This window comes from Gopherus flavomarginatus, chromosome 16 (assembly GCF_025201925.1).
Source record: "Gopherus flavomarginatus isolate rGopFla2 chromosome 16, rGopFla2.mat.asm, whole genome shotgun sequence".
NCBI classification, from domain to species: Eukaryota; Metazoa; Chordata; order Testudines; family Testudinidae; genus Gopherus; species Gopherus flavomarginatus.
Window position 1 is genome coordinate 6838797 of NC_066632.1, and position 24526 is coordinate 6863322.

Below are 24526 nucleotides of genomic sequence, written 5' to 3' on the forward strand. Positions count from 1 at the left end.
GAAAAAGATAGAGATGAGAGCTAGAATTGGCTACATGGAATCAATTACATACAGTAATGGCAAAGTTCTTTGTTCATGCTTGTAGCTGTGATGGAATAAACTGCAGGTTCAAATCAAGTCTCTGGAGTACATTCACAGCTAGGATGGGGCATTCAGTCCTTTGTTCAGAGTTTCAGTTTGTGACTTGCTGAGTCACAAGGTGTGTCTGCCTTCTCTCAATACGTCAATTATATAGCTGATGGTCCTTAATGAGCTATCAAGCAGGCTAGGCAGCGCTGATGCCAAACTGTCTGGGGTATCACCCAGAAGCATAGCACAAGTTTGAAATACAGAGAGTATAGAGCCAATATTTATAACTTTAAATATAAAAATGATACGTGCATACAAATAGCACTGAGGTAGGCAACCTATGGCACGTGCGCCGAAGGCAGCATGCGAGCTGATTTTCAGTGGTACTCACACTGCCCAGGTCCTGGCCACCAGTCTGGGGGGCTCTGCATTTTAATTTAATTATAAATGAAGCTTCTTAAATATTTTAAAAACCTTATTTACTTTACATACAACAATAGTCTAGTTATATATTATAGACTTACAGAAAGAGACGTTCTAAAAATGTTAAAATATATTACTGGCACGCGAAACCTTAAATTAGAGTGAATAAATGAAGATTCGGCACACCACTTCTGAAAGGTTGCTGACTCTTGAAATAGCATAATCATAACCAGCAAACCATAACCTTGTCTTAGACACCATATTTGACCCCTTTTATCCAAGATTTTCTGCCACTACAGAAGCTTGGTTGCAGCAATGATCTATATGGTCCCAGTTTGTTTCAATAACATCACATCCTCTTACTATGTTTTTTAATTTGGGGTATATATTTAAGCTGAGCCTCTATTATGGTGGTCTTTAAAAAGTTTCCATGCAGCTTGCAGGGATTTCACTTTTGGTGTTGTACCTTTTAACTAGCTTCCTCATGTTTGTGTAGTTCCCCTTTCTGAAATTGTGCTACCGTGGTGGGCTGCTATAGTGTTTTCCCCACCACAGAGATGTTCAATTTTATTACATTGTGGTCACTGTTACCAGCGGTGCAGCTATATTCTCCCCTTGGACCAGATCGTCTGCTCCATTTAGAACTTAATCAAGAATTGTCTCCCCTCTTGTGGGTTCCAGGACTGGCTGCTCCAAGAAGCAATCATTTCAGGTGTCAAAAAACTTTGTCTCTGCATCCCATCCCAGCCAATCTGGGGCTAGCTGACATTTCTGAGCTGTATTACAGGGCGCTGTTGCGCTAGGCGCTGTACATTATTTATTAGGTGCACTGCGGTAGTGCTAGGCACTGTATACACACAGACGAGGGGTCTGAGCACAGACAGCAGGGCCTTGCACACCCTGGCAGGGGCTTTCACCCACCGCAGCCTGGGGTGGGGCCACATACTAGGCCTCTTTGGGCCTCACCCACCAGGAGGCCCATGTCTTATCCCTGGAGCTGTGGCGGCCAATAGGATCGTTTCATGCAAATTTACCCGAGCAGAAGGGTGGTGATTGGCTGAGATGTCCCTGCTCCTGGGGAGCGGGAACACACCTTCCGGGGCACGCACGCGCAGGAGGGAGGGGCGGAAGCCGGGATCCCATGGGAAAAGAGGCGGGGCTAACTGAGGCCCAGAAACCGGAAATCCTCCTCCCTATCTAGGAACTGCCCTGTGAGCTCTATGGTCCTGGGGGGCGGAGCCAGTCCTTCACGTCCGGTTCCGGGGGTGGGGGAAGTGCTTCCGGGGCGGCGCGGCCCTGAGGTGACCGAGGCGGGGATGGGGGCTCACCTGGCCCGGCGCTACCTGGGCGGCGCGGATGTGGAGCCGGACCCGCTCCGCATGCCGAGCTTCGACCCGGGGCTGGGCTTCGCGGAGCGCAAGGAGCGGGGTGAGCCCGGGGCACGGCCCCGCCCCCGCCGGGTTCCTCAAGCTCAGAGGCTCCAGCCCGGGAGCCTGGGGGCTTCTGCCTCCTTCAGGGACTGGGGAGCCCCGAATGCCGGGGGGCGGGGCCGGGCGCTTGGGGGTCACGGGGGTGAGTCCCCAGGGGGAGGGGCGAGGGTTGAGCCGGGGGGGCGAATCAGGGACCCCGAGGGGAGGTTCAGGGCCGCGGGGGGGGAGGGAATCAGGGACCCCGGGGGAGGTTCAGGGCCGCGGGGGGGGGAGGGAATCAGGGACCCTGGGGGAGGTTCAGGGCCGTGGGGGGGGGAGGGAATCAGGGGCCCCGGGGGAGGGTCAGGGCCGCGGGGGGGGGGGGAGGGAATCAGGGACCCCGGGGGAGGTTCAGGGCCGCGGGGGGGGGAGGGAATCAGGGACCCCGAGGGGAGGTTCAGGGCCGCGGGGGGGAGTGTTGTTTCACATCAGTGGAAGCTCTGTGGGGCAGAGACTCTCTGCTCTGTCTGGGCAGCGGCTGGTCAAGGCTGGGGCTTGGGCTTCTAGGTCAGGGGCTCTCAAACTGGGGGTTGGGACCCCTTGGGGGGTCATGAGGTTATTACGTGGTGGGCTGCCAGCTGTCAGCCTCCAACCCAAACCCCGCTTCGCCTCCAGCATTTATAATGGTGTTAAATATATACAAAAGTGTTTTTAATTTATAAGGGGGCGGGGTGTTGCACTCAGAGGCTTGCTGTGTGGAAGGGGTCACCAGTACAAAAGTTTGGGAACCACTGTTCTAGGAGCTGCCACAATACAGATAATTACTGGGAGGGGTACTTAGGCCAAAGCTCAGGATCAGAGTCTGGTCCTTGCAAGGTCTCCAGTGATACTGTGCCCCACACACACGACAGGCTGAGCCCACTGTTTGATGTGTTGGAGCTGGGAATAGCCCATGAGGGACAGGCCTGCACTGGCCCTGAACATGGGGAACAAGAGAAAAGAGTTGATGTCACCAATTTAGGGCCTTATGTTTGGGGCAGGAGCCTCCCATGTGGCTATTTCCTTGCAAAATGCCTTGGTGGAGGCTGGTGCCTTTGAGCCTATAGATTCAGCTGATTCCCCTTCATCCCTTGTTCTGTGTGGGTGTTTAACAGCTGCCTTGTCCCATCCCAGAGGTGGCCACGTTTCAACACTGGATGAGTCAGGGGGATGAGGCATTTGACTTAGGAGGAGAGGCTGAGGGAATTGGGGGTATTTTGTGTGCAGAAGAGAAGAAGGCTGCTATCAAATCCCCCCTCATTCAACTAATTGAAGGGGGGTTCCAAAGAGGATGGAGCTCAGCTGTTCTCAGTGGTGGCAGATGACAGAACAAGGAGCAATGGTCTCAAATTGCAATGGGGAAGGTTTAAGTGGGATATTAGGAAACACTATTTCACTAGGAGGGCAGTGAAGCACTGGAATGGGTTACCTAGGGAGGTGGTGGAATCTCTGTCCTTAGAGGTTTCTAGAGCCCGGCTTGACAAAGCCCTGGCTGGGATGATTGAGTTGGGGTTGATTCTGGTTTGAGCAAGGGGATGACCTGAGGTCTCTTCCAACCCAAATCATCTTGATTCTCTGAACTGTCCATACGAGGGTCAGTCAGTGAATTGTGTAAACCCAAGATCATTATATAGTAGAGGGCAGTCGAACCCCTGCCCTGTGTAGCTGCATAGATCCTGAGACAAGTGTAAGTATTAACACGTAATTGAAGTGAATAGAGAGAGAGCTTGGAGCCAAAGGCTCCTGACTTGTATCCCCTAGCTCTCCCCCTGTGAGCCTGGACAGGTTGCTTCCTGTGCCTCAGTTCCCCCATGGGGCTTCATCAGAAGGACTCATGTATAGGGTGTTCAGAGTCCCACTCTGTGCCCGATCCATGTAGGCTGTTAGGCCCTGTGACAGAGCCTGGCTCTTTGCCCAGGAGGTGGAGGGCCACTTGTGCTTTTAGCTCTGGAGGTCCCAGGTTCAGTTCCTGGTGTGTCGCGCCCATGTCCTGGTCCCAGCCTTACCTCTGCCCCTCCTCTGCCCCCCGCAGTGATGGTAGCGACGCAGCAGCAGATGAATGATGCTCAACTGCCCCTGGAGCAGCGCGACTACTGTGCCCACTATCTCATCAAGCTGATGAAGTGCAAGCGTGACACCTTCCCCAATTTCCTGGCCTGCCAGCATGAGCGGCACGAGTGGGACTACTGCGAGCACCTTGAGTACGAGGCTGCCTGTGCTGGGCAGCTCCTGGCACCGTCTGCAGGCTACTTCACTGCCAAGGCCACAGAGCTGGGGGTGGCAGCCCTAGGGGTAGAGAGAGGCAGTATGGCCTAGTGGAGAGAGCACAAAGGAGATCGGTTCTATTCCCAGCTCTGCCACTGGTGTGGTGGGTGACCTGGGGCAAACTGGCCTCCTTTGCACAGTGCTTTGAGATCTCCTGATGAAAGGTGCTGCCGAGCTCCGTGTGATTGGCACCTGCCATTCCCATATAGGGTATTTAAGCCTAAGAATGTGCTGATGGTCCCTAGTAACCAGCTACGGCAGGCGCTTAGCACAGAAATAAACTGTCCCCTCCCCCTTACTTTGTGGAAGGCATCTCAGAAAGCAGCATTCTGGGCCATTGGCTGATCCCTGGGCCCCACTGGTGCGGCTAACCCTGCAGGATGGTGATGAAATATGTGTAGGGCCCTTCCCACAGAGGGTCAAGCCCTGGGCCAAGCAGACCCGAGAGTGAAGGGAGGGGTACTAGGTGGAACGTGGTTATGGGGCTGGCCTGGCTGTGTCACTGTGGGGATTGTGGGTTGGAGGAGAGATCTGGAGGGGGGAAGCTGTGGGGCAGGACAGGGACCAGAGATCATAGGGATTGGTTCAAAGCAGTGACTCTAATTTCAGTGAGGCCCCCCTCTAGGAAAGTGGGGCAGTCAAACAGCTCTGAGATCGGCCTGTGCCTAATGCAGTGCGCGCCAGCCTGCCCCCTGCAGGGTGGGGTGCAGCATGCTGGGGGGGAGGGGGGAGCTTGCACCTGCTGGAGATGCAGGTAGACCCCCCTGACTGGTGTCTCCTCTCGCCCCAGCTACGTGATGCGTATGAAGGAGTTTGAGCGGGAGCGGCGCTTGCTGGTGAGGAAGAAGAGGTTGGAGCAGAAGGAGGCAGCTGGAGCATAGCAAAGCCCTGGGTCCCCATCCGCGGAAGAGGCTGGAGGAATCCTCTCCTGCTGTCATGTGTAAGGGAATAAATAATAGCTTGTCTGTGTCTGGATCTGGAGTGGTGACTGGAGTGGGGAACGGCAGGGCATGAGTGCACACTGCACTGAGGCTGTAATGCAGGTGCTGGGCGTGATAGGGAGCCAGGGTGAGTGAGGTCATCGCTCTTACTGGACCGACTTCGGGGCTTCTTCAGACTTGGACCTGAAGTTATGGGGAGCAGTGAGCGGTGGCATGTCCTAGTGGTTTCAGCAGGAGTCAGGACTCCTGGGCTAAGTTCCCATGAAGCTGCGTGGCTGTGCAGCTACCTATTAATCCTTGCTCAGGGCTGCGGCGGGAAGAGGTGCCCCTCCCCACTGGCCTCAGCCCGGACTTTCCAAGGCTGGAGGAGGTGCCCCTCCCTCACCCTGTCCAACCCGGCCCTGCCGGAGCTGGGGAGAGGCGCCTCACCCTGCGCTGCTGTGGCAAGGAAGAGCTGGGTGGAGTCCTCTCTCCCCACCACAGCCTGGGGGCAGCCTGCACCCCAAATGCCTCATCCCTGGCTCCACACTAGAGCCCACACCCTAGTCAGCCCTCACCCCTGAGCTCACTCCAAGCCTCTCATCCCTGGCTCCACACCAGAGCCTGCACCCCCAGTCAGAGCCCTCATCCCCCCGTACCCTAACCCTCTGTCCCAGCCCTGAGCCCCCTCCCACACTCCCAACCCCTTGGCCTCACCCCTACATGGATTTTGTGATGTGCACCGATCACCTCTATATTTGTGCACATGACAGAATTCATTCCGCACATGGATGTAAAAAATTGGAGGGAATGCTGCTCCTGGTGCTGTTCTTGCTCTGGGAAGGGGATAGGGTCTAGTGACTAGAGCCAGGCATCCCTGGGCTACCCCCACCCTCTCTGTGAGCAGGGTGATGCTCTGCTCCTTCCCAAGGTTGGAGTGTGTGTGGATGCGACGTGTGCAGCACCCTATGGGGGCCGAGTTCTGAGCCTCAGCACGGCCAAGCTCCCCTGGGCTCAGACAGCGCCAGACACGCTTGGGCTCTTTGCTGAAAGTTCCAGCTCCCATGGGTGCTTGGCTCAGTTCCTGCCCTGGCAGCCAGTGCTGGGAATCTACCTGCTGCCCCTTCTCCTTGCATGGCACCTGCTCACACTTGCTCTCTGCTCTCCGTGTGGGGAGCCGTTGGGCTGAGGCCCTGTCTGTGCTGCCATGGCACAGCTTCGGCCCTGTAACCCCACAGCGGCAACACCCACTCAGCCAGGGAAGGGTTTTATGGCACCCATCCTGCCGAGTGACAGCCACGCTAACTGTGTCCACAGCAGGGGTTAGGTTGGCACAGCTATGGTGTGTGGGGGCAGGATTTGTCCCACACTGAGCCCAGCTTCCCTGCCCCTTGAGGGCATTTGGGGGCAGCACCTTGGCAGCTGCTTGGACTTCTACAGCTCTGGAGAAGCTAGGGGGTGCTGCACCTGCTCATGGGGCTCTGTTCTCGCTCTCTTACTTTTATTTATATATATATACATACATACACTCACTCACTCTCTCTCCTGGAGAGATGCCAGCAGCGGAGGGCAGAGCTAGTCCTGCTTCAGCCTGCATGCAGAGTGCCTAGGGCAATGGGCACGAGTCACTGCTGTGTACAAAGAAGCCAGAGCTGCCCCTCCCCAGCTGTGCTGCATGGCTGGATGCATGGCATGGAGATGGAGGGCACCAGCCCTTAGGTGGGGTGCAGTGTCTGCCATTCAGTGACAGGGGAGTGCCCATGCAGAGAGCACCCCCTACACCTAAAGCCCAGCTGATCACTTGTCGAGGTAGGGGGAGCTATGAGCTGTGACTGGCTTGGTTTATCGCTGTGACTTTGACAGGGGGAACGATCCCAGACACATGCTTGGGCAGAGGCTCATTGCAGCTCCTGTGCTGGGGCAGGGCCGTTCTCAGTCCTACTTCGGTAGCAGTTGCTGCTTGGGGCGGGGGCAGCTGGAGCTAAGAGATAATACACTATTTCAGCTGCCCAAATCAGAGCCCCTGAGACAAACCAGCGGCCCCAGGGAGCGAGCCTGGCTCAGCGGCAGGGAATCCTGTGCACAGGGGCAGTGATGCATTCATGCTGCAGTGAAAGGTGTGGTGGCACCCAGGGCAGCCCCTGTCCTAGGCACAGCACCCCTGGGAGACTCAGAGCTCCCAGGGTAGCCATTCAGAGAGGAGAGCCTGGCCTATGGCCAGTCCCTGCCCCCTTGGTTTCTCTCCTTGGGACCCCAGGGCCTTCCCCAGGACTCTGTCCAGTGATGGGTGACCTAGCCCAGCCCTCCCCCCAGGGGCCCATGCCTTGACCAACACGCACCAAGTCCCCAGGGCAGGGAATGTAGGGCCCTCCCTCTCCCCAGCAGTCACACAGAGTAAGAGCAAAAGAGACAGAAGTTGCCAAGGAGCCAGTGCAGGAGGGAGCTGGATTGGGCCCCAGAAGGGCCTCACCCCACGTCTTTATTAGAATAGCCTGCTCTGCCCCCTGCCATCCTGGCAGAGCCAGGCTGGAGCTACAGCCTGGAACGGTGGCCGCTCAGCGGCACAGGGAAGGATGGAACAGAAGAATGGTACAAAAGACAAAACTTTACTGTGCTTACAATTAACGGTGCTGGCTTGAGTCCAGCAGCTGCCAGCTGAGCTCCCCACACATCCCTGCTACTGCACCTCAATCCTGCCCCTGCCCCCACAGCCCTGCCTGTGCCCCGCAATCCTGACCTGCCGCCCCTGGCTTTCCCTACACAGTAGTGCTGTTCCCCTTCCCTTTTCGCCTGTCACCCTACTCCTGGCTCAGTTCTGCCCCCTACCAACATGCCTCAGTTCTGACTCCTGCTTGTGCTAGCATGAGACCCTGGAGCATCATTCTAAACAGACTGTCCATGGGCCCAGCAGGGCACAGGGGAAAAGCAGCCTGGGGCTGGGGGCCTGACCAGACCCTGCCAGCCTCGGCTACCAACCTGCCCTCTTCCCATCAGCCTGGGGTGCAGGGCAGCAGCCCCCGGGCAGCTTTCGAAGGAGAGAAGTGCTCAACAGGGCCCATGCCCCAGCCCAGTGCTCACCCTGAGGCCCTGCCAAGAAGTTTCTCGTCCTGCTCAGGAGCCTGAAATAAGGCTCCTACGATCCTGAGCCAGTACCTGGAGAAAGGGGCCTGGTCTCCGGTGCGGCTCAGCACCTGCCACTCCCACCAGCTCCACTGGAGGCACAAGCACTCAGCTCCTCTGGGATCGGGCAGCATTGGCAGGTGCCTGGGGCCAGGGTCCTTCCTCCAGGCCACAGCTCTGAGTGGCTGCATCCAGGCAGAGGCAGCTCCAGCTTCCCCCTGGGTTAGTTTCCAGTTCGGCAGGAATTTAGATCTGGGCGCACGACGCAGCGGGAGGAGAGCACAGGACCTGGCTCTGAGTAGGGCTGGGTGTTGGCTTCCCTGGGGGGCAGGGCAGCCCCCAAGGGAGCACAGGGGCAGCTGCAGAAACCCAGCAGCGGGGAGTTGGGTGAGTTTGCGCAGCTTCCCCTGAGCCCTGTGCCAGCTGCGGGGGGGCTCCTCCTGGACTGCACCAATACCCGAGGACCCCACGGCTCAGAGCAGGAAGGGGACAATAGGCGAGCGCAGGGGTGGGTAGTCCCGGAACTCCTTCAGGTAGCTGCGGTGCTTCCCCTTCGCCCAGATGGTCATTTGGATGAAGCCGACCAGAGAGAACAGGGCCACTGTGGGCAGAGAGGAAAGTGGTGAGGAATTGGGGGGGGGCACTCCCTTAGCGCTCCCCCCCCCGATCACCCCACCCTACAGCCCTGAGGGGACCCTACTCCAGGGGTTGGGTAGGGAAACAGGACCTTGCAGATCAGCTCTCCTCTTGCCACGGGGGGTTGGCATGAGTGTGTGCCCTGCTCCTGTCGGCCACCTCGCTGTGCTGCGCTGGGGGGGCACCCACGAGTCACAGTGCTCTCCCACTGCAGCAGGGGCTGGTAGGACCCAGGTTCACAGTCATGGTGCCAAGTGCCCTGGGCCCAGCTGAGAGCCAACCTCTCCCGTTCCCGGCCAGAGGTGGCAGCGGCACTGACTCAGGTTCAGGGCGAAGGGTCAGGTTAGGTCAGGTTGGAAAAATGACTTGACCCGCTCGGGCTTGGATCTGGTTCGGCTCAAGCCTAAAATGAGAGCTGCCCGCTTGGGCCAGCCCCCACCACTGGCTCCCCTCCCCCTGCCTCCAAGGGGACCAAGAACCAGATATTGCACAAGATGAGGTGCCTGCATCCCCCAAAGGGAACAGCAGGAGGCTCCCGCCTGATGGGCTGGAGATCCCTGGGCGCTGCCACCCCTGGGAAAAGGCAAAGGCAGCCAGTGGATGCCAGGGAAAGCAGCTCACACCAGGGCAAATCATCCAAGAGCCTCGGCTGCAGGGCAGCTCACGCTGCCATCTTTGCTTCGCCAGCTCCCTGCAGACGGGGCGAGTCTCTCGGTGCTGGGCACCACGACGAGCCTCGAGCGCAGGGAGCCTGGGGAGGTGGGCTGTGAACCCAGCTCACCCTGCCAGCCAGGAACAGGGCTGACACCCACCAAACTCCTTGAGTGTGGTCACGTGAGCAGGGCTGGGAGTCAGGATTCCTGGATTCTATTCCTCGTCTACGACGAGTCAGGCAGGTGCTGCGGCCTGCCCATGTCTCAGTTTCCCCGTGAGAGGGATGATCTCTGTGACATGCTGGGAGCCCTACTGCTGGCCATGTAGGGGCTTATTGTTCCCACAGACCAGGGAAGGGTAGCCCTGGCATCAAGGCAGCAAGACCCGCCTGGCCTATGCCACCCAGACATTGTGGGGAGACAATGTGGCATCCCCATGCCCTGGCTCCTTCCCCCACACTGCGCTCACCTGGGAGACACTGGGTCATGATGGCAAAGCCGATCCAGGAGCCCACCTGGAAGAGAAACAGCTGCAATTAGTGCTGGGGAAGCCAGGGGCTGGGCAGAACCCTCCCTTGCATGGCACAGGAGAGGCCAGGCCTGGCGAGTGGCACTCACTCACAGACAGGGGGCGCTCATTCAAGTTCACTGAGCCATTTGCAGCACAGCAGCAGATCTGGCCACCCACTAGGGGCGCCCAGCTGAGCAGCCCATGTCGGGTACCTGACCCTGAGGGGGGGCAGAGGTGGAAGACATTGAGCTGTGCAATCCAAGCCCTGGCACATGGGGGAGGGGCATGACGACACTGGCTGCTGAGACTCCCTGCACTCGCCTCCACGCAAAGGGGAGCTGGGGCCTGGCAGGGGCGACGCCCTCATGGGCAGGGAGAATGACCGTGGGAAGATGGACTGGCCTCTGGCCAGGCCCTGTGACAGGCACATCCTGAGCTCCAGCAGGGCACCTCAACCTGCTGCCTCGGCACCAGCCAGGCATGCATTTAACGCTGGCAACTCCCTTCCAGTGCCCACCTGCTGCCCCTGCCCTGGGCTTCCCCCCCGCAGCCCTGCCAGTGCCCCTCAACCCCAACCCAATCCCCTGCTATCCAAGCCCTGGGTTCCCTCCACTGCCCAGCTCTGCCAGTGCCCCTCTATCCTGACCTGCAACCCCCTGCTAGACCTCAGCTGTTGTGAGCAGGGGCCTGCAGACCCTGTGACACAGAGCAATACCCTGAGCCATTAATAACCCACAGTGCCCCAAGCCGCGTGCCCAGAGCATACGTGGCAGTAGAAGGCAGGGATGCTGGCCCAGCCGGTGAAGGGTTCCCTCTGAATGGGACCCAGCACGCCTACATCTACTGCATTCTCTGTGCGGAGCCTGCCGTGCCTTAACGTGGACTCAAATGGCAGGGGGGCCGGGCCCGCCCAGACCCTAAGAGCTGAGCCATCTCAGACCCTCCTGGGGAGGGACTGTCCAGCACTGGGGGTGCAGGTGCCTCCCTGAAGGGGTATCCTAATGCCCAGGGGCTGGAAGGAAAGTGGAGTCAAAGGGGCCAGTTCCCAGGGGAAATTTTTCCCCTACACTGTGCCCCTATGGGGAGGGAGAGGCTAGGGCAGGAATAAGGGTGCTGGGCATGACGGGACTGGCAGGGAGAGCTTTCACCCCCTCACCTACACCAGGGATTGGGGGAGGGCAAGGGGTTCCCCCAGCTGAGATCAGGGCAGTTGGGGGACCTGGTCTCCCCAGCAATGAGTCCTCAGCCCTGGCAGCAGCTGAGTTGGAGGATGGGTGGCTGGGCTCAGGCAGGGGCACTCTTCCTTCTCGGTCAGGGTTGACCCCGGTGTGGCACTGGGGGCGGGGGGCGTCTGGCAGGGAGTAGGGTGGGAAGTTGAGTAGGGGGCACTCTCCCTTCTCAGTCAGGGCTGACCCCAATGTCTTAGCATAGCACTAGGGGTGTGAGGTCCCAGCTATTTATCATTGGCACTTTTCCCAGAAGCAGGGCTGTTAACTCCCAGTTTCCCAGCCAAATTCAAGTCCTGCCACCTTCTGAATTCCCCCTGCAGTTTCAGTTAGACAAGGGCATTCTCCTTGGCTTCCTGCCCTAATGGGTTCAGCTGTGTGGCTGTTAAGCCACTGCTGAGTTCCACCCCAGAGACAGTTGCATTTCTGGGGTGAACAGTGATGTTCCAATAGAGCTGAGATCATACAGAGACAGACAGTTTGTGGAGCCTGGGGCCCCCATGTGGATGAGGACACAAGCTCGTTATTAATTAACAGCAAACAGGAGGCAGCTGGAAGGTCACTCTCTAGCTGCCTGGCTCAGAGAGGCAGCTGCAGCTCATGGAGACGCTTCCAGTGAAACCAGGAACAAGATCTGTGGACCAGGGCGGGCTGTTGCCAGGCAGCCCTCGGCTCAGGGAACCCACCAGTTTGCTGCTGGTGGGGGGACTGGTGGGGCCGGGCTCACCTCATAGGTATAATTAGGACATGACACTAGCAGGAAGAGCCACGTGAAGGGGTTCTTGGTGGGATATGGGATCTTCCTAGTCTTGGAGCCTGGGAAGGAGAGAAGCAGAAATCCAGCATGATTTATTGCACAGGAGCAATGAGACCCCCCCGGGGAGTGGGATCAGCTTTCCACGGGAACTGGGGAGACAGCCCTGTCAGACACCGTTCTCCAGGGAGATGCTGCTGCAGCACCCCGGTGTGGTGCGTCAGATCTCCACTCACCCACTGGCCAGGGCTTCCTGCAGCCCACTGGAGCCTAAGCCAACGGCATGTTCCCCCATCCCTGCCCTGCTGCACCGGGCACCATCGGGGCTGATGGGGCAGTAAAGAGGCAGCGTGCCAGGCTGGCCAGGACTCATTCAGGGTTCCCCCACTCGCACCCCATCCCCAGCTGCTGGGACTACACACATCTGGGACAGCCATATCCCAGTCAGGGTGCCACGTCCTGCCCAGAGAGGCTGAGGCCTCTACGGTGGTTGTGCCTGGAGACCAAGGATCTGCCAGCCAGGCTGTTCCAGACACTGCTATGAACCAGTCACTGCAGTCACCAGCGCCCAGACAGAGGTGTCTGCACTGGGAACGCAGGTGTCCTCCACAACCCAGGAAAGCCATGGCGGTTTAGAGAGAGACTTGTCTATCACTGCCCATCTCTGCCCCCGAGGATGCTTACAAGGGGCCTGAGGAAGAGAGGGGGTTTTCTCCTGTGTTTCTTACATTAAACATTAGCAAGACTCTGGGGAGCTGGGAGGATGGAGACCAAGGAGGAGACCCCTCTGTGAACGGGCACCAGGGGCATGGGGGGATAGATTCTCCCTCAGACTAAACCCTGGCCCCAGAGCGCGCTCCCAATCCCCATGGGGCAGGCCTCGCCCCCACCCTCAGGCTGCCCTCGGACTGACCATCCTTGCCCAGTCACCCCTGAGTGACTGAGGCCCTGGAGGGCCAGTGGGGCCCCGCCCCCACTCACCCGCCGGCCGCAGGTTCCGCAGAGCGATGTGAATGGAGAAGTTCCCCAGCTGGCAGAACTGGGGAGGAAGCAGAAGATCGATCAGTGCCCTGGGTCCCAACAACCCCCTTCCCTCTCCCTGGCCTGGGGGTTCAATCCCTCTTGCAGTGGCAGGATCCCCTATCAGCTCAGAAGGGTGTGGGCCTGGAAGGGCATTGGCCTGGCAACACTCTTGCAGTGGCAGCAGAGAACTGTGCCACACACCACCCATCCTCCTGGCAGCCTCATCCCTCCCTCTCCCCAGCCCCACACTCTGGCACCCTCATTCCCCCCCACCTTTGCACACATGCCCATCTCCAATGGGAACACCCCCAGTACCCCCCTTGGCACTCCTGCCCAAGCCCAGCTGAGCAGCCTCCTTCCCTGCTCCCCTCCCTGCCACTGGCAGCTCTTACCAGGAATATAATGAGTGCCAGCTTCACCTGCTCGTCGCCGTAGGCTGTGGGGGAGGGGAAAGGCAGAGGTTAGCCCGGCATGGGGGGCGGGGGATGAACACTCATCTCACGGGGCGCTAGGGGTGGGTTTACAGGGTCAGAGCCTGGCGTTTGCATAAGGAACAAGCTAGCACATGGTCAGCACGCGGAGCACGCGGCTTTGGTGTTCGCAGGGCCTACAGCAATAATGGCTCGGAAAGAAACAAAAATTCATAGCAAGGGTGGGGTGGAACTGTTAAGTGCCCATGAAAGATACCAGATGAACACCCCTAGGGCTGATGCGTATCCAGAGCCACAGCACAGGGACCTTCCCTGCTCATCCCACCTCTCTAAGGGTGAGGGCAGGGCAGTCCCAAGGGGGGCCACTTCTTCCAGGGTCAGAGCCAGCTGGAGTAATGGACAGGAACGAGCAAAGGGGGTGAAACTGCTGGGCAGGGGGTACGATACAAGATGCCGTAGGGCGGCTGGACCACACACATCAGCGCATGGAGATACAGGGAAGGAATCGAGGTTACGGGCTGCTGCAGGAGTGGAGGAAGGTTCCATGGAACCTGACATGCAAAGCAGGAGAGTGTGGGCTTGTTCAGTTGGGTTTTTAACCCCTTGCGATGCAGGAAGAAACAAAAGGCCTTTAATAAAACAAAACACTGGCTGCTGCTTGTCTGTTACCCTAGCAAGTCAGGTCTGATCCCCAGGGGGGCGCTGGGGACGGCTGGGGAGGGAGGCAGTTTACGACTAGAGATGCCGAGGAAATGGGACTGAGAGGGAAGCAGTTTTCTGCCCATTTGTTTAAAACTGATGGCTCAGATTTCAGGGCCAGGAGGAACCGTCCTGCCCATTCAGACTGACCCCTGCCTAGCCCAGGCCAGAGACCCTCCCCCTGCACCAGCACCTGGCCCAAAACCTGTGGCCGAGCTAAAGCGGAGCTTTGAGAAACTCGTCCAAGATTTGAAGTCTCCACATGCTGCTGAGCGAGCCGTTCCCCCCTTGTTAAACGTTTGCACCCTATTCCCTGGCTTGAGTTCAGCTCCCAGCCATTTACCTCGGCTTGGGCTGTGTTTGCTGTAACTCACAGCTATTTAATTAGCACATTAACCCCTGTGTTAACAATGCAGCTCCCCTCATTCAGGGCTACGGTGATCTGACCTCCGAGTCACCACTACGTCCTGCAGAGACACAAGCCAGACTAGCCTGAAGCCTGGACTTGCCCCATGTCTCTAAGACCGTGGCTATGCTAAGAAGCCATGCCAGGGACAGGTCTGTCGGCACAGTGCTGCGACACCACTATCTCTGTGGCATGTGGTCACACTCGACTGCTTGCATTGGTGCCTTGTGACCACATGGCTGTATCAGCAAAAGCATGGTGCACGGTGGGTAGGATCCCAGTGTTTCCACGTGCCACGCAGACACACTGCCTTGTGGGAAACTGAGTGTTGTGCAGCAGCCGCTCTGCCTTGTGGGATACCTGCAGGCCTCTCGTGGAATTGGGGGTGGGGGGGGAAGGGCTGAAGCAAGGCAGTGGAAAAGGAAGGACAGCCCCTCAGGCAAGCTGTCTGTTAGACAGAAGATCTGGAATCGCACGTCAAGAGTGGCAAGGGGTCACTTACTCGGTGGCGTGTACAGCGGGTGGTTGATGTAATACGCCATCCAGGCTGCAAAGCCCCAGTAGTATGTGCAATTCTAGAGACAAATCAGGAAATACTCTTTTAACACAGGCTCCACTAAGGAAACGAGTCAAACGGATCCCCCAGGCAGCCGCTGCCCCAGCCCCCGTCCCTCACTAAACTTCACCTGCCCCCAGGCCCTGCCCTCTGCCCGGTGCTGCCTCCAGCTCACTCACCTTGAAGATGTTGCGCAAGGGCATCGTCCCATGGGAAAACCGATGGACAAAGATGGTCTCCAGCAGACGCTTGACGTAGTGGAACGAGTGGCAGATGCAGGCCAGGCTGGAAGGGAGGCACAAGGGTGCTAGTGGGTACCAGTGCCTCTAGGACACGGGCTGGGGGTACATTTCCCACTAGGGAATTGTTCTGAGCAGGCAAGTCCCTTGTGTCCCAACAAGTGCACCTGCCAGCTCCCCCGAAGGCTGCTCACCAGCAGGGCGGGATGGGGGCCGTGCTGGAGCCTAAAGCAGAGCTCCCTTGCTGAGCCACAAGGAGATGCTCTGGGGATCGTAAACTGTTCCCTCCTGCCAGGAATCAACCGCTTTTCCAGTGCAACAGCTCAGAGCACTCACCCGCCCCTAGTCCCTCTCCGTGGCCTGCCCATTGCTGAATATCCAATGGCTGCAATGACGGCCAGATCCCAGCCTGCCTGGAGACACCGGCAGGGAATCCGACCAGCACGACGTCCCTGTAGGGGTGAGATTTTCTCTTCCCCACTCATCCCGCTCTGGAGAGGAGGCCAACCCGGGGGCTGGAGGCCTGGTCTGGGAGACAGGGCCCCTCCAGGAGCGGGATCCATGTCCCATCTGTTTGTTTTCCTAGGGCTCAGGTGTTTTACAGGGTCTTTGCCCCCAACAACTCAGGAGAAGGCCCAGATCCCAGGGCACGGCCCCAGCGCAGGCTAAGCAGACGCAGTCACGGGTACTCACTGCACGACCGAGTGCTTGCTGGAGGTGAAGTCGTACTTGGGGCCATAGATGAAGGGCACTCGGAAGTAGAAGAGCAGGTAGATCAGCAGGGGTCCAGCGTACTCGGTGAGGAAGACCTGAAAGGCAGGAGCATGCGGTGAGCACACGGGGGTGCCTATGGGCAAGGGGGGCTTTCTCAGGCAGACCTTTGCCACCGCTCACCGTCACCCAGCTGATCTGCGCACCCAGGTCCCGGAAGTACAGTGTGGCCGTGGTGCCCACCGGCAGGTTCTGTAGCACATCCTCATCCTTCAGGGACTTCCCCTCTGGAAAGAGAGCGGAGACTCAGAGAGGGCAAAGGGGGGGAGGAGGGGGTGCCAACCGGGATGCCAATGCAATATGTTACCCTGGCATTGGTTCCATGGGAACATACCCGAGTGACCCCAGCTCCCTGAAACACGGCAATGCTCCCCTGTTCGCTGCAGCACAGCGACACCCCCGTGAAAGCCATGTGGAGAATGAACCACCACCCCTGCTGCAGGTCAGAGGACTGTGATCTCGGAGATTCGCTCTCCCCTGTGTACAAGCTGGGAAGCCCACAGGGCCCTTCCCCAGAAATCTGGGTTTTCCTAGAGCCCTAGTCCTTTGGTGGTTGAACTGATCTCTCGCCCTCCGGAACAGCGTCAGCACCTGCCCCATAGGCCCCTGGGGCTCATGTTCCCCTCGGGCGCTTTCCCCACCCACAGGGCACCCAATCAGCAGCAGCAGCAGAGAGACGCGCCTGGGAACAGATGCAGTGACAGCTGTCAGAGCCCACACGGCGCTCTAACTTACTGGGGTCAAGGCGAAGGGACTGTCGAGCTGGGTACCACTGGGGATCTGCAGAAAGAAAAGCAGAGACAATGGCATCGCCCCTGTGGCTCCAAAATCCCTGACTGTGCCACTGATCAGCACCAAAGCACGCTGCTGTTATGGAAACTCACGAGGCTGAGCTGGGCCTTCAGGCACCTTGCTAAGGGCAGAAGGCAACAGGCTGGCTCCTGCCTAGGTGGCTCCCGCTGTTGATGGCTCTCCAAGCCCACTGGCCAAGCACTGAAATGCCAGGGGATGCCCCCCCGTGCGGGCAGCCAGCACAAGGCCCAGACACCTGCTATGCCCCATTTTGAGGACTCCTGTGGGACACAAGCGGTGCCTATGCTTTGTGCTGGCCTGCTGCACACGAGGAATTTCACTCACAGCGATCTCAAGGCCTAGATGCTGTGGTGACGGGCTCACTACGAACGCCGCAGGCTGCAGAGGTTTCTCACCACCCACTAGGAAGCTGGTCAAAGTCTGCCATCATAAACTGGCTGTTAGCGAAAAATTGGATTTTTGACTGAACAACATTTTCAGGAGAAGTGGCGGCTTCCCGTGGGAAGCTATTTTTTCTTACCTTCCCCGTTACCACTCTGAATACTTGATACCGTCCTGCGTTTGTGAGGCGTATGGCACAGCCTGCTCCACCGCCGCACAGGCCAGGCCTGGAGCCCAGCAGGATGACACTAGACAGCACTGGTGAGGAGCAAGGTCAGGAGAACCACAAGGGGCCCCATACGACCATTGCAGCTGAGCCCTGGCTCTGCTCTAGCATGGGACATGCCAGGCAGCTCGGGTGCAAAGGCCCAGTGTTGCAGGGCACTAAGCACCCTCAACTGCCATGGAGGTCGGTGCTTGGCGGGGTCAGTCTCACGGGGGCAGTGAGCAGAGGGTGGGAGTCTGATGAAGAGGGTGGGCAGGGCTGACACAAGCGAGCTCATGCCATACGTACGGGACTTGGTGAAGAGGGTCTTGATCTCGGCGATGGTGGCATTGGGCTCCACCTGCAGAGAACAGACAGCAGTGATCACAGACCCAGGGGCACAGAGTGAGGGCCCGATCCTGTGCCACGGACATTGGCTGGGAAGTCTGTAGCCAAGCTCCTGCCCCCTAACCTTACACCCGGGGTCTGGGAAGAGACTCCGTGAACTCTGCCAAGGTTCTGCTGGACCCTCAGGGCTCTGACCAAAGGGACAGCGCAGCACTGGGGTCCCTGTGTTTACCCCTGGAGCTTGCCGATACAACAGGCTCTGTTTCATAGTTTTCTCTCTTTGCTGCCGCACCACAAATGCCCGGCAAGCTTCGCAGGTCGAGCCAGGCTCCCCATGGGCCTCACACTGCCCTGGGAACAGAGATTCCCGGGTCGGAATGCAGTTAACAGTTTGGATCACGGTGCACATGCCAGAAAGCGCTCGACCTGGCCGCCAGTCCAAAGCAAGCAACAAAACCCTAGAGGGATCCCAGTGGCAGCAGCCAGGCATGGCTCAGCAGCAAAACTGCTCCCCAGGGGAGGGTCTGATACGGCAGGGAGGTGCCCTGATGCTTTGAGCTTCTGTAAATAAAAAACAGATACACAAGCTCTCCCCCAGCTGCAGCACGATACAGGCAGCGCGTGGTACAGGCAGCACGGGCTAGTGAACAAGGTGGGGACACAGGCCACCTGGGTTCTATTCCCAGCTCTGCCACTGACCTGCCATGTGACCTTGGGCAGTCACTTACCCGCTCTGTGCTCTTTTCCGCCTCACCCAACCTATCTTGTTTACTTAGACTGGAAGCTCTTTGGGGCAGGGACTCTCTCTCCCTCTGGGTTCATGCAGCACCCAGCACAATGGGGCCTTGATCTCTGCTAGGGCCTTTTGTAATAATTGGGCCTACAAATGCACCCTAACTGGGAGCTCCTCTCCAAAAGGGGGCGGAAGTTCATGAGATGTCACAGTAACCTACAACAATGTGCACTGCTGGGAAAAGGTGCAAAAAAACAGAGACAGACACTGACTTATCCAAACAAAAAGGCCTCCTGAGGTAACTCAAGGACAGTTAAGATCATGCCTGGGAAACATGAAAAGTGAGGGACCAGAATTCAGTGAACCAACCAGGTCTAACCATTGGACAAAATAATGAGGGGCTGGGCTATTCCACCCACCACTCCCTTTGGGGTCCTCAAAGATTTTGGGGAGAAAAAAAAATTGGCTATTGAGTGAGCTGCCACCCACACCATCTCCTGGGACTCCGGATCCTGAGAGATGTCCTGACTAGACTACGCCAGAGAGGAGCAGCCAGACGACATCGCCAATTCCACCAGCTGGCTGAATCCCAAATACCACCTGGGATGAGACCCTTTGTCCCCCCTCCCCACTTTATCTCTTCTCTTTCCCTTCTCACTTCTTTTGCCTTCTGTCTAATAAGCATCTGGCTTAGCTGGCCACAACTGCTTGTTTTGCAACACAACCACGAGTCTGTGACCAGAGAGAGGCAACTAAATGCAATGCCCTGAACTGCCCGATGCTGGTACAAGTCTGCCAGGTCTCGGAGCAGCTAATCAGACCATGTGCTGAGCCCGTGTGTCTCCAGCAATGACACAAGTGAGAGCCAGCCCCAGAGACCAAAGCTGCATTTTCCAGCTTTGCTGTTCTTCTCTCTCCTCTTTTGTCTGTTTGTCTTGTTTTGGTGTCAAGGAAATGAGATCAGGCTTCACCAACTGCTCCAGCCCATTCTTAACTCACTTATTCTCTTCTCCCCCCACAGGACAGTTATCACCATTTTGATACCATCTAAGAGACTGTCAGACAAGAGGGTTTTTCCTCCTAAAAACTCTGTACCACTAAAGGGGACAGGAACAAGGGATGCTGTTGAAATGAAAGCCTGGCTTACTACTTTACATTTCAAATGCTTTAACCGTTTTTCCTTCTTTTCTCTATCTTTAATACAATGTTAAAAGGATTGTTAACGGCGTGTTTGCCAGGGTACTATGCAGGCTGAAGTCTCTGCCAAACCCCACTCCTTGTTTAACATTGTTTAGTGCTGGACAGTGACAGGTCATGTTAATACCTTTGATTCTTTGGGCCCCTTTATTCCATCTAAATTAACACAATGGGCCTCTCGCTGCTACCATAACACATCTAATAGCTGTCAGTACCAACTCAAAGGGCTCAGGAAGGAACCTCTTTCAAGGGCAAGTAATTCCACTGGGGTGTTTCCTGCTCCATTCTCTGAAGCAGCTGGGATGCTGGACTAACTGGGCCATTTCTCTGATAGTCCTTGTACATAGGTCGAAGCACAGCTGCTGTCGGGGTTTGCATGACTCCGAGTTAGGAAAATGGTTTCAAAGAGAAGGGTTGTTCTCCCATGCTAGCTCTGGGCCCGATCCTGGCAGGCATGGAGTCCATGCCCGGCTCCCCAGTGGGGCGGATGCGAGGCAGTGCTGCGTATTACTGTGCACACAGCACGTTAGCAGCTGGGTGAAGCTGGTCACAGATCAGCACTCTGCTGCTCCTGACACTGGTTCATCCGTTTCCCTCACAGAGTGACGGCTTTCACACACAGCTCCTGGGAATCTTCTGTTCCTCTAGGACCCCTCTCACCTCCAGTCCCAATGTCCTCCCTGGGTGGATCCCAAAATGCTGACAATGCCTGGGCTAAAGGGTATTATAGACTCAGACTTTAAGGTCAGAAGGAACCATTATGACCATCTAGTCTGACCTCCTGCACAATGCAGGCCACAGAGTCTCACCCATCCACTTGTATAACAAACCCCTAACCTATGTCTGAGGCCTTGGCTACACTGGCACTTTATAGCGCTGCAACTTTCTTGCTCAGGGGTGTGAAAAAACACCCCCCTGAACACAGCAAGTTACAGCGCTGTAAAGTGCCAGTGTAAACAGTGCCCCAGCGCTGGGAGTGTGGCTCCCAGTGCTGTAAGCTAATCCCCTCGAGGAGGTGGAGTACCTGCAGTGCTGGGAGAGCTCTCTCCCAGGGCTGGCACCGCAACCACACTCGCACTTCAAAGCGCTGCCAAGGGAGCGCTCCCACGGCAGCGCTTTGGAGTTTTGAGTGTAGCCAAGCCCTGAGTTACTGAAGTCCTCAAATCGTGGTTTGAAGACCTCAAGCTGCAGAGAATCCTCCTGCAAGTGACCCATGCCCCACGCTGCAGAGGAAGGTGAAAAAACCTCCAGGGCCTCTGCCAATCTGCCCTGGAGGAAAATTCCTTCCCGACCCCAAATATGGCGATCAGTTAAACCCTGAGCATGTGGGCAAGACTCACCAGCCAGCACCCAGGAAACAATTCTCTGTAGTAACTCAGATCCCATCCCATCTAACATCCCATCACAGACCACTGGGCATACTTACCTGCTGATAATCAAAGATCAACTGCCAAATTAATTGCCAAAATTAGGCTACCCCATCATACCACCCCCTCCATAAACTTATCTGTGAATCACTGCAGGACCAGACACTTACATTTAAGGAGGTTGTGCCCACTGCAAACCCAGCTAACCCAAACAGGTGCTGGTGTAGGGTGTCTACAACAGCTGACGGCCACTCCCACAGTGGGGAGACCTGGCTCTCGCCTGAGAAAGCTCTGTCAGTCAGACAATGTAAATCAAAGGAACCCAACAAACAGAAGCTGCTCAGAGCAGAACTGGGCTTGTGCGTTTCGTTGTGGGGCCCGGAGGAGTCGTTCTGGCCCTCACGGGACTGTGCTGCAAGCACTCCAGAGCGTGGGCCAGGGGTTTACATCCTGCGACAATGGCGAGAGCCCAGCCTGGCTGAAAGTTTATGAGGGATTAGACTCAGCCAGGCTAATGAAATTTACAAGTCAGCGAAGTGACTAAGCAGAGATCCTCCTCCTATGGAGGAGGACACTCAGCACGTCTGCAGCGCACCCTGTCTGCAACCAGGAATTAGTCCTCGCAGCACCCTTGGGAGCTGGGCGGGGCAGCGTCAGCAGACACATTTCACCAAGTGGGACACCGAGACACAGGGAGGGGAAGCAGGTACAGAGTGAAATGGTGGCAGTGCCCTGTCCTGCCTCAGATTGACTTCTGTGTATCCAGACAAAGGGGGCACACAACAATCAGGACAAGTAAAATAAAGCTGCACTCAGCGCAAGGCAGAATGTGCTGTGGGCACTCGTGGGTTCCTTAAAGCCTTCTCAAGCACATGGCACAGTGCAAAAAAGAAAAGAATAAAGTAAACGGGGTACTGGCTAGGGGACCGAGCCAACCTCCATACCAATCCTGGGCAGAGTGCTCGGCTATAAGGCTATCTCCTGCCCTAGCTGTGTGGGCAGGACCGCCGTTGAGGTCAGTAAGAGACTGACACCCACAGAAAGGACAGATCTGCTTTGAAAAGGGACTCTAAGATGGCCCTCATGCAGCCGCACAGCCACCATCTCTCTCTCAGCAACTCTAGGTCCAACAGGCTCACGGCACAAGATGGCTTTAGGCCCCACCTCCTGGGATCAGAGAATCAAGCTGGTTCTTCCCTTCTCATACATCACTACTAGTCATTGCGACTGCCCTCAGCAACACCCACGCCAACACATTAGCGGTTTGTCCAGGCGTGAATGATTGGAACAGTGCTGGTGACGATGCACAAGACAGACTTCAGCTGCCTCTCCTGCAGCTGTGACTCTTCAGGGGTAAGAGGACCAAGAAGCAGCCAGAACTTATTTTTGGTAGGAGCTCTGACTTCGTCCGATACGCACACAGGGACAGCTGTGCAGTACAGAAAGGCCGTTTTTACAGCCAATTTTCAGAGCAGAGCCTCCCTTTTAAATTACAGTAAGATTTACTCCTCAGTCCTTTGAGGGCATGGTTAGCTAGTGGTTAGAGAGCAGTGGACTGGGGGGATGGGGGGGACAAGAGGACTCCTGGGTTCTCTCTAGCTCTACCACTGACTCATTGTGCGACCTCCTCTGCGTTCCTCGGTTCTTCCACTGTAACATGATGGTCGGCTCCTGGCCGGAGGGCTGGTAATTATTGCTGGCAGGGACCTGCTTGAAGTTCTCTCTCTCTGGAGGTGGCTGATGGCTTCACTGGCCTGCTTCCTCCACAGCATCAGGATGTTCCTGGTGGATCACTACTGCTACTTCACGGTGCCCTGCAGAAAGTCCAGGGCAGGCTAAAGAAAGTTTCAGACACTGTCCTCCCCTGTCTTAGTTTCCAGTGCCGGGCTGCTTCAAGTCTGTGCTGCTCACAGAGATGCTGGGAAGTGGAGGAATCACTAGGTTCCTTTGCAAAAGATGGCAGGAGTGACTTTCAATCATACTTCCCCCCCAAAAAAACTGTACAGCTAGGGTCACATCCAGAGCACCCACATGCCAAGTGAAAACAGTAAACCATGAGAGACCCCCACCCTCCCCAGCAGCCTGACATTTCAGAAGGTGGCAGTATCTGACGGGCTAAAGGGAAAGCACTGGGGTTCGCTTCTCTAGGAGGGATAAAAATGCTCTGAAGGGAGTTTTATTTGTTTGTCTTAAATAAGTTTTCTGCCCTTTTTAAAAAATAATAAACATGAGGCAAGGCAAGACTGCTTTTGCAGCAGGTCCCAGCCAGCAGCCTAGGACAGAACAAGAACCCACACCTGGAAGCTGTAGCCAGACAAACTCACATTAGAAAGGAGGCACCATTTAACTTTAAACATGGTGGTGGGAGAGCCACTGGAACAAAGTCCCAACGGGAGTGGCGGATGCTCCATCTCTTGATGCCTTCACTTCTGATCTGACGCCCTTTCTGGACGATGCTTTAGTCAGACACAAACTGACTGAGCTCACTATGAAGAGAGCTGGATGACGTTCTCTGGCCTGTGTCATACAGGGGATCAGACTAAATGATCTAATGCTCCCTGTTGGCCTTAATATCAATTAATCTTAAGAGCCAGGGCTGCTGAATCTTTGAGGAAGAGATTTTATTTCTCCCAAATGGCTCCCTTGAAGAAGTGTCCACAAAGCCAAAGACTTTTAAATAGTCTAGGAATTAATTCCCCTCTCTGTTAAGCAGATTTCACTTCCTTGATACTTGTTGTCAAAATGCCCACAGAGCCCCAGTAAGCCAGAGTCTCCCAGGGTGGATGAGATCTGAATCTTTTAACCCATCATTCAACTGAACAGAGACACCCTTTCATTAAAAGCAGCAGAGAAAAGGGGTCCTGCCCATTTCCCTTTGCAAGGCGCTTTTTAAGACTGCACTTTAGAGGACCCACAAAAAGCCAAGTTTGGGATCCCAGTCACTGCACCTCTGCAAGGTACGGTGGCCTGCATGGCACAGGAGCTCCTGGACTGTTGATCCCTGCTGTGTTGCCACATATGCAGGCATGACAGAGCGAGATCTGAAGCTCAGCGCTTCCCAGCTTTGGTGGGTGACCTGCAAAGGGAGCAGTGAATTCCCAGGTGCCACCGCCCAGCCCAGAGCTCAGCAGAGGGAAAAGATTCAGGCCTTGCTGCTGAATGCCCCTGGTCGCCCTTTGGGCAAAAAGCACACGAAGGAGTTCTGATCACTCCCATCACAGGATTATTTTAATCACATCTCTACATTTAGTTTTCCCACTTCCTCCTTGCCAGTCTGAACAGATCTACAACTCACACTGGGTTTATGCAGAGAGGGGCATTATACTCAGGCA

The 24526-nt window shown here is 56.6% G+C and overlaps 2 protein-coding genes across 3 annotated transcripts in view; one reads left to right on the forward strand and one right to left on the reverse strand.

Moving 5' to 3' along the window:
- The first annotated feature begins 1799 nt into the window (after positions 1-1799).
- Positions 1800-5169, forward strand: NDUFB7 (NADH:ubiquinone oxidoreductase subunit B7). The gene is made up of 3 exons (XM_050924615.1): positions 1800-1920; positions 3973-4141; positions 4996-5169. Exons 1-3 carry the CDS (start codon positions 1809-1811, stop codon positions 5084-5086), a joined length of 372 nt encoding a protein of 123 aa, XP_050780572.1. The 5' UTR covers positions 1800-1808; the 3' UTR covers positions 5087-5169.
- Positions 5170-7556: 2387 nt separating this feature from the next.
- Positions 7557-24526, reverse strand: part of TECR (trans-2,3-enoyl-CoA reductase) — a 45551-nt gene continuing 28581 nt past the window's right edge. For both annotated transcript variants that reach the window (XM_050925619.1, XM_050925618.1), the window contains 11 exons: positions 17859-17910; positions 16886-16930; positions 16274-16377; positions 16073-16188; positions 15320-15425; positions 15087-15159; positions 13441-13484; positions 13007-13064; positions 11999-12087; positions 10004-10049; positions 7557-8846 (listed from right to left, as the gene is read on the reverse strand). In XM_050925619.1, the coding sequence (XP_050781576.1) occupies positions 8719-8846; positions 10004-10049; positions 11999-12087; positions 13007-13064; positions 13441-13484; positions 15087-15159; positions 15320-15425; positions 16073-16188; positions 16274-16377; positions 16886-16930; positions 17859-17910 (861 nt within the window). In that variant the 3' untranslated portion in view covers positions 7557-8718. The remainder of the gene's footprint in view (positions 8847-10003; positions 10050-11998; positions 12088-13006; positions 13065-13440; positions 13485-15086; positions 15160-15319; positions 15426-16072; positions 16189-16273; positions 16378-16885; positions 16931-17858; positions 17911-24526) is intronic.

Excerpts from the sequence above, each read along its gene's own strand:
- NDUFB7 (XM_050924615.1), top strand. The coding sequence starts at position 1,809 with ATGGGGGCTCACCTGGCCCGGCGCTACCTGGGCGGCGCGGATGTGGAG. Across the intron at positions 1,921-3,972 it reads CGCGGAGCGCAAGGAGCGGG|TGATGGTAGCGACGCAGCAG; the intron begins GTGAGCCCGGGG and ends TGCCCCCCGCAG. Across the intron at positions 4,142-4,995 it reads GACTACTGCGAGCACCTTGA|CTACGTGATGCGTATGAAGG; the intron begins GTACGAGGCTGC and ends CTCTCGCCCCAG.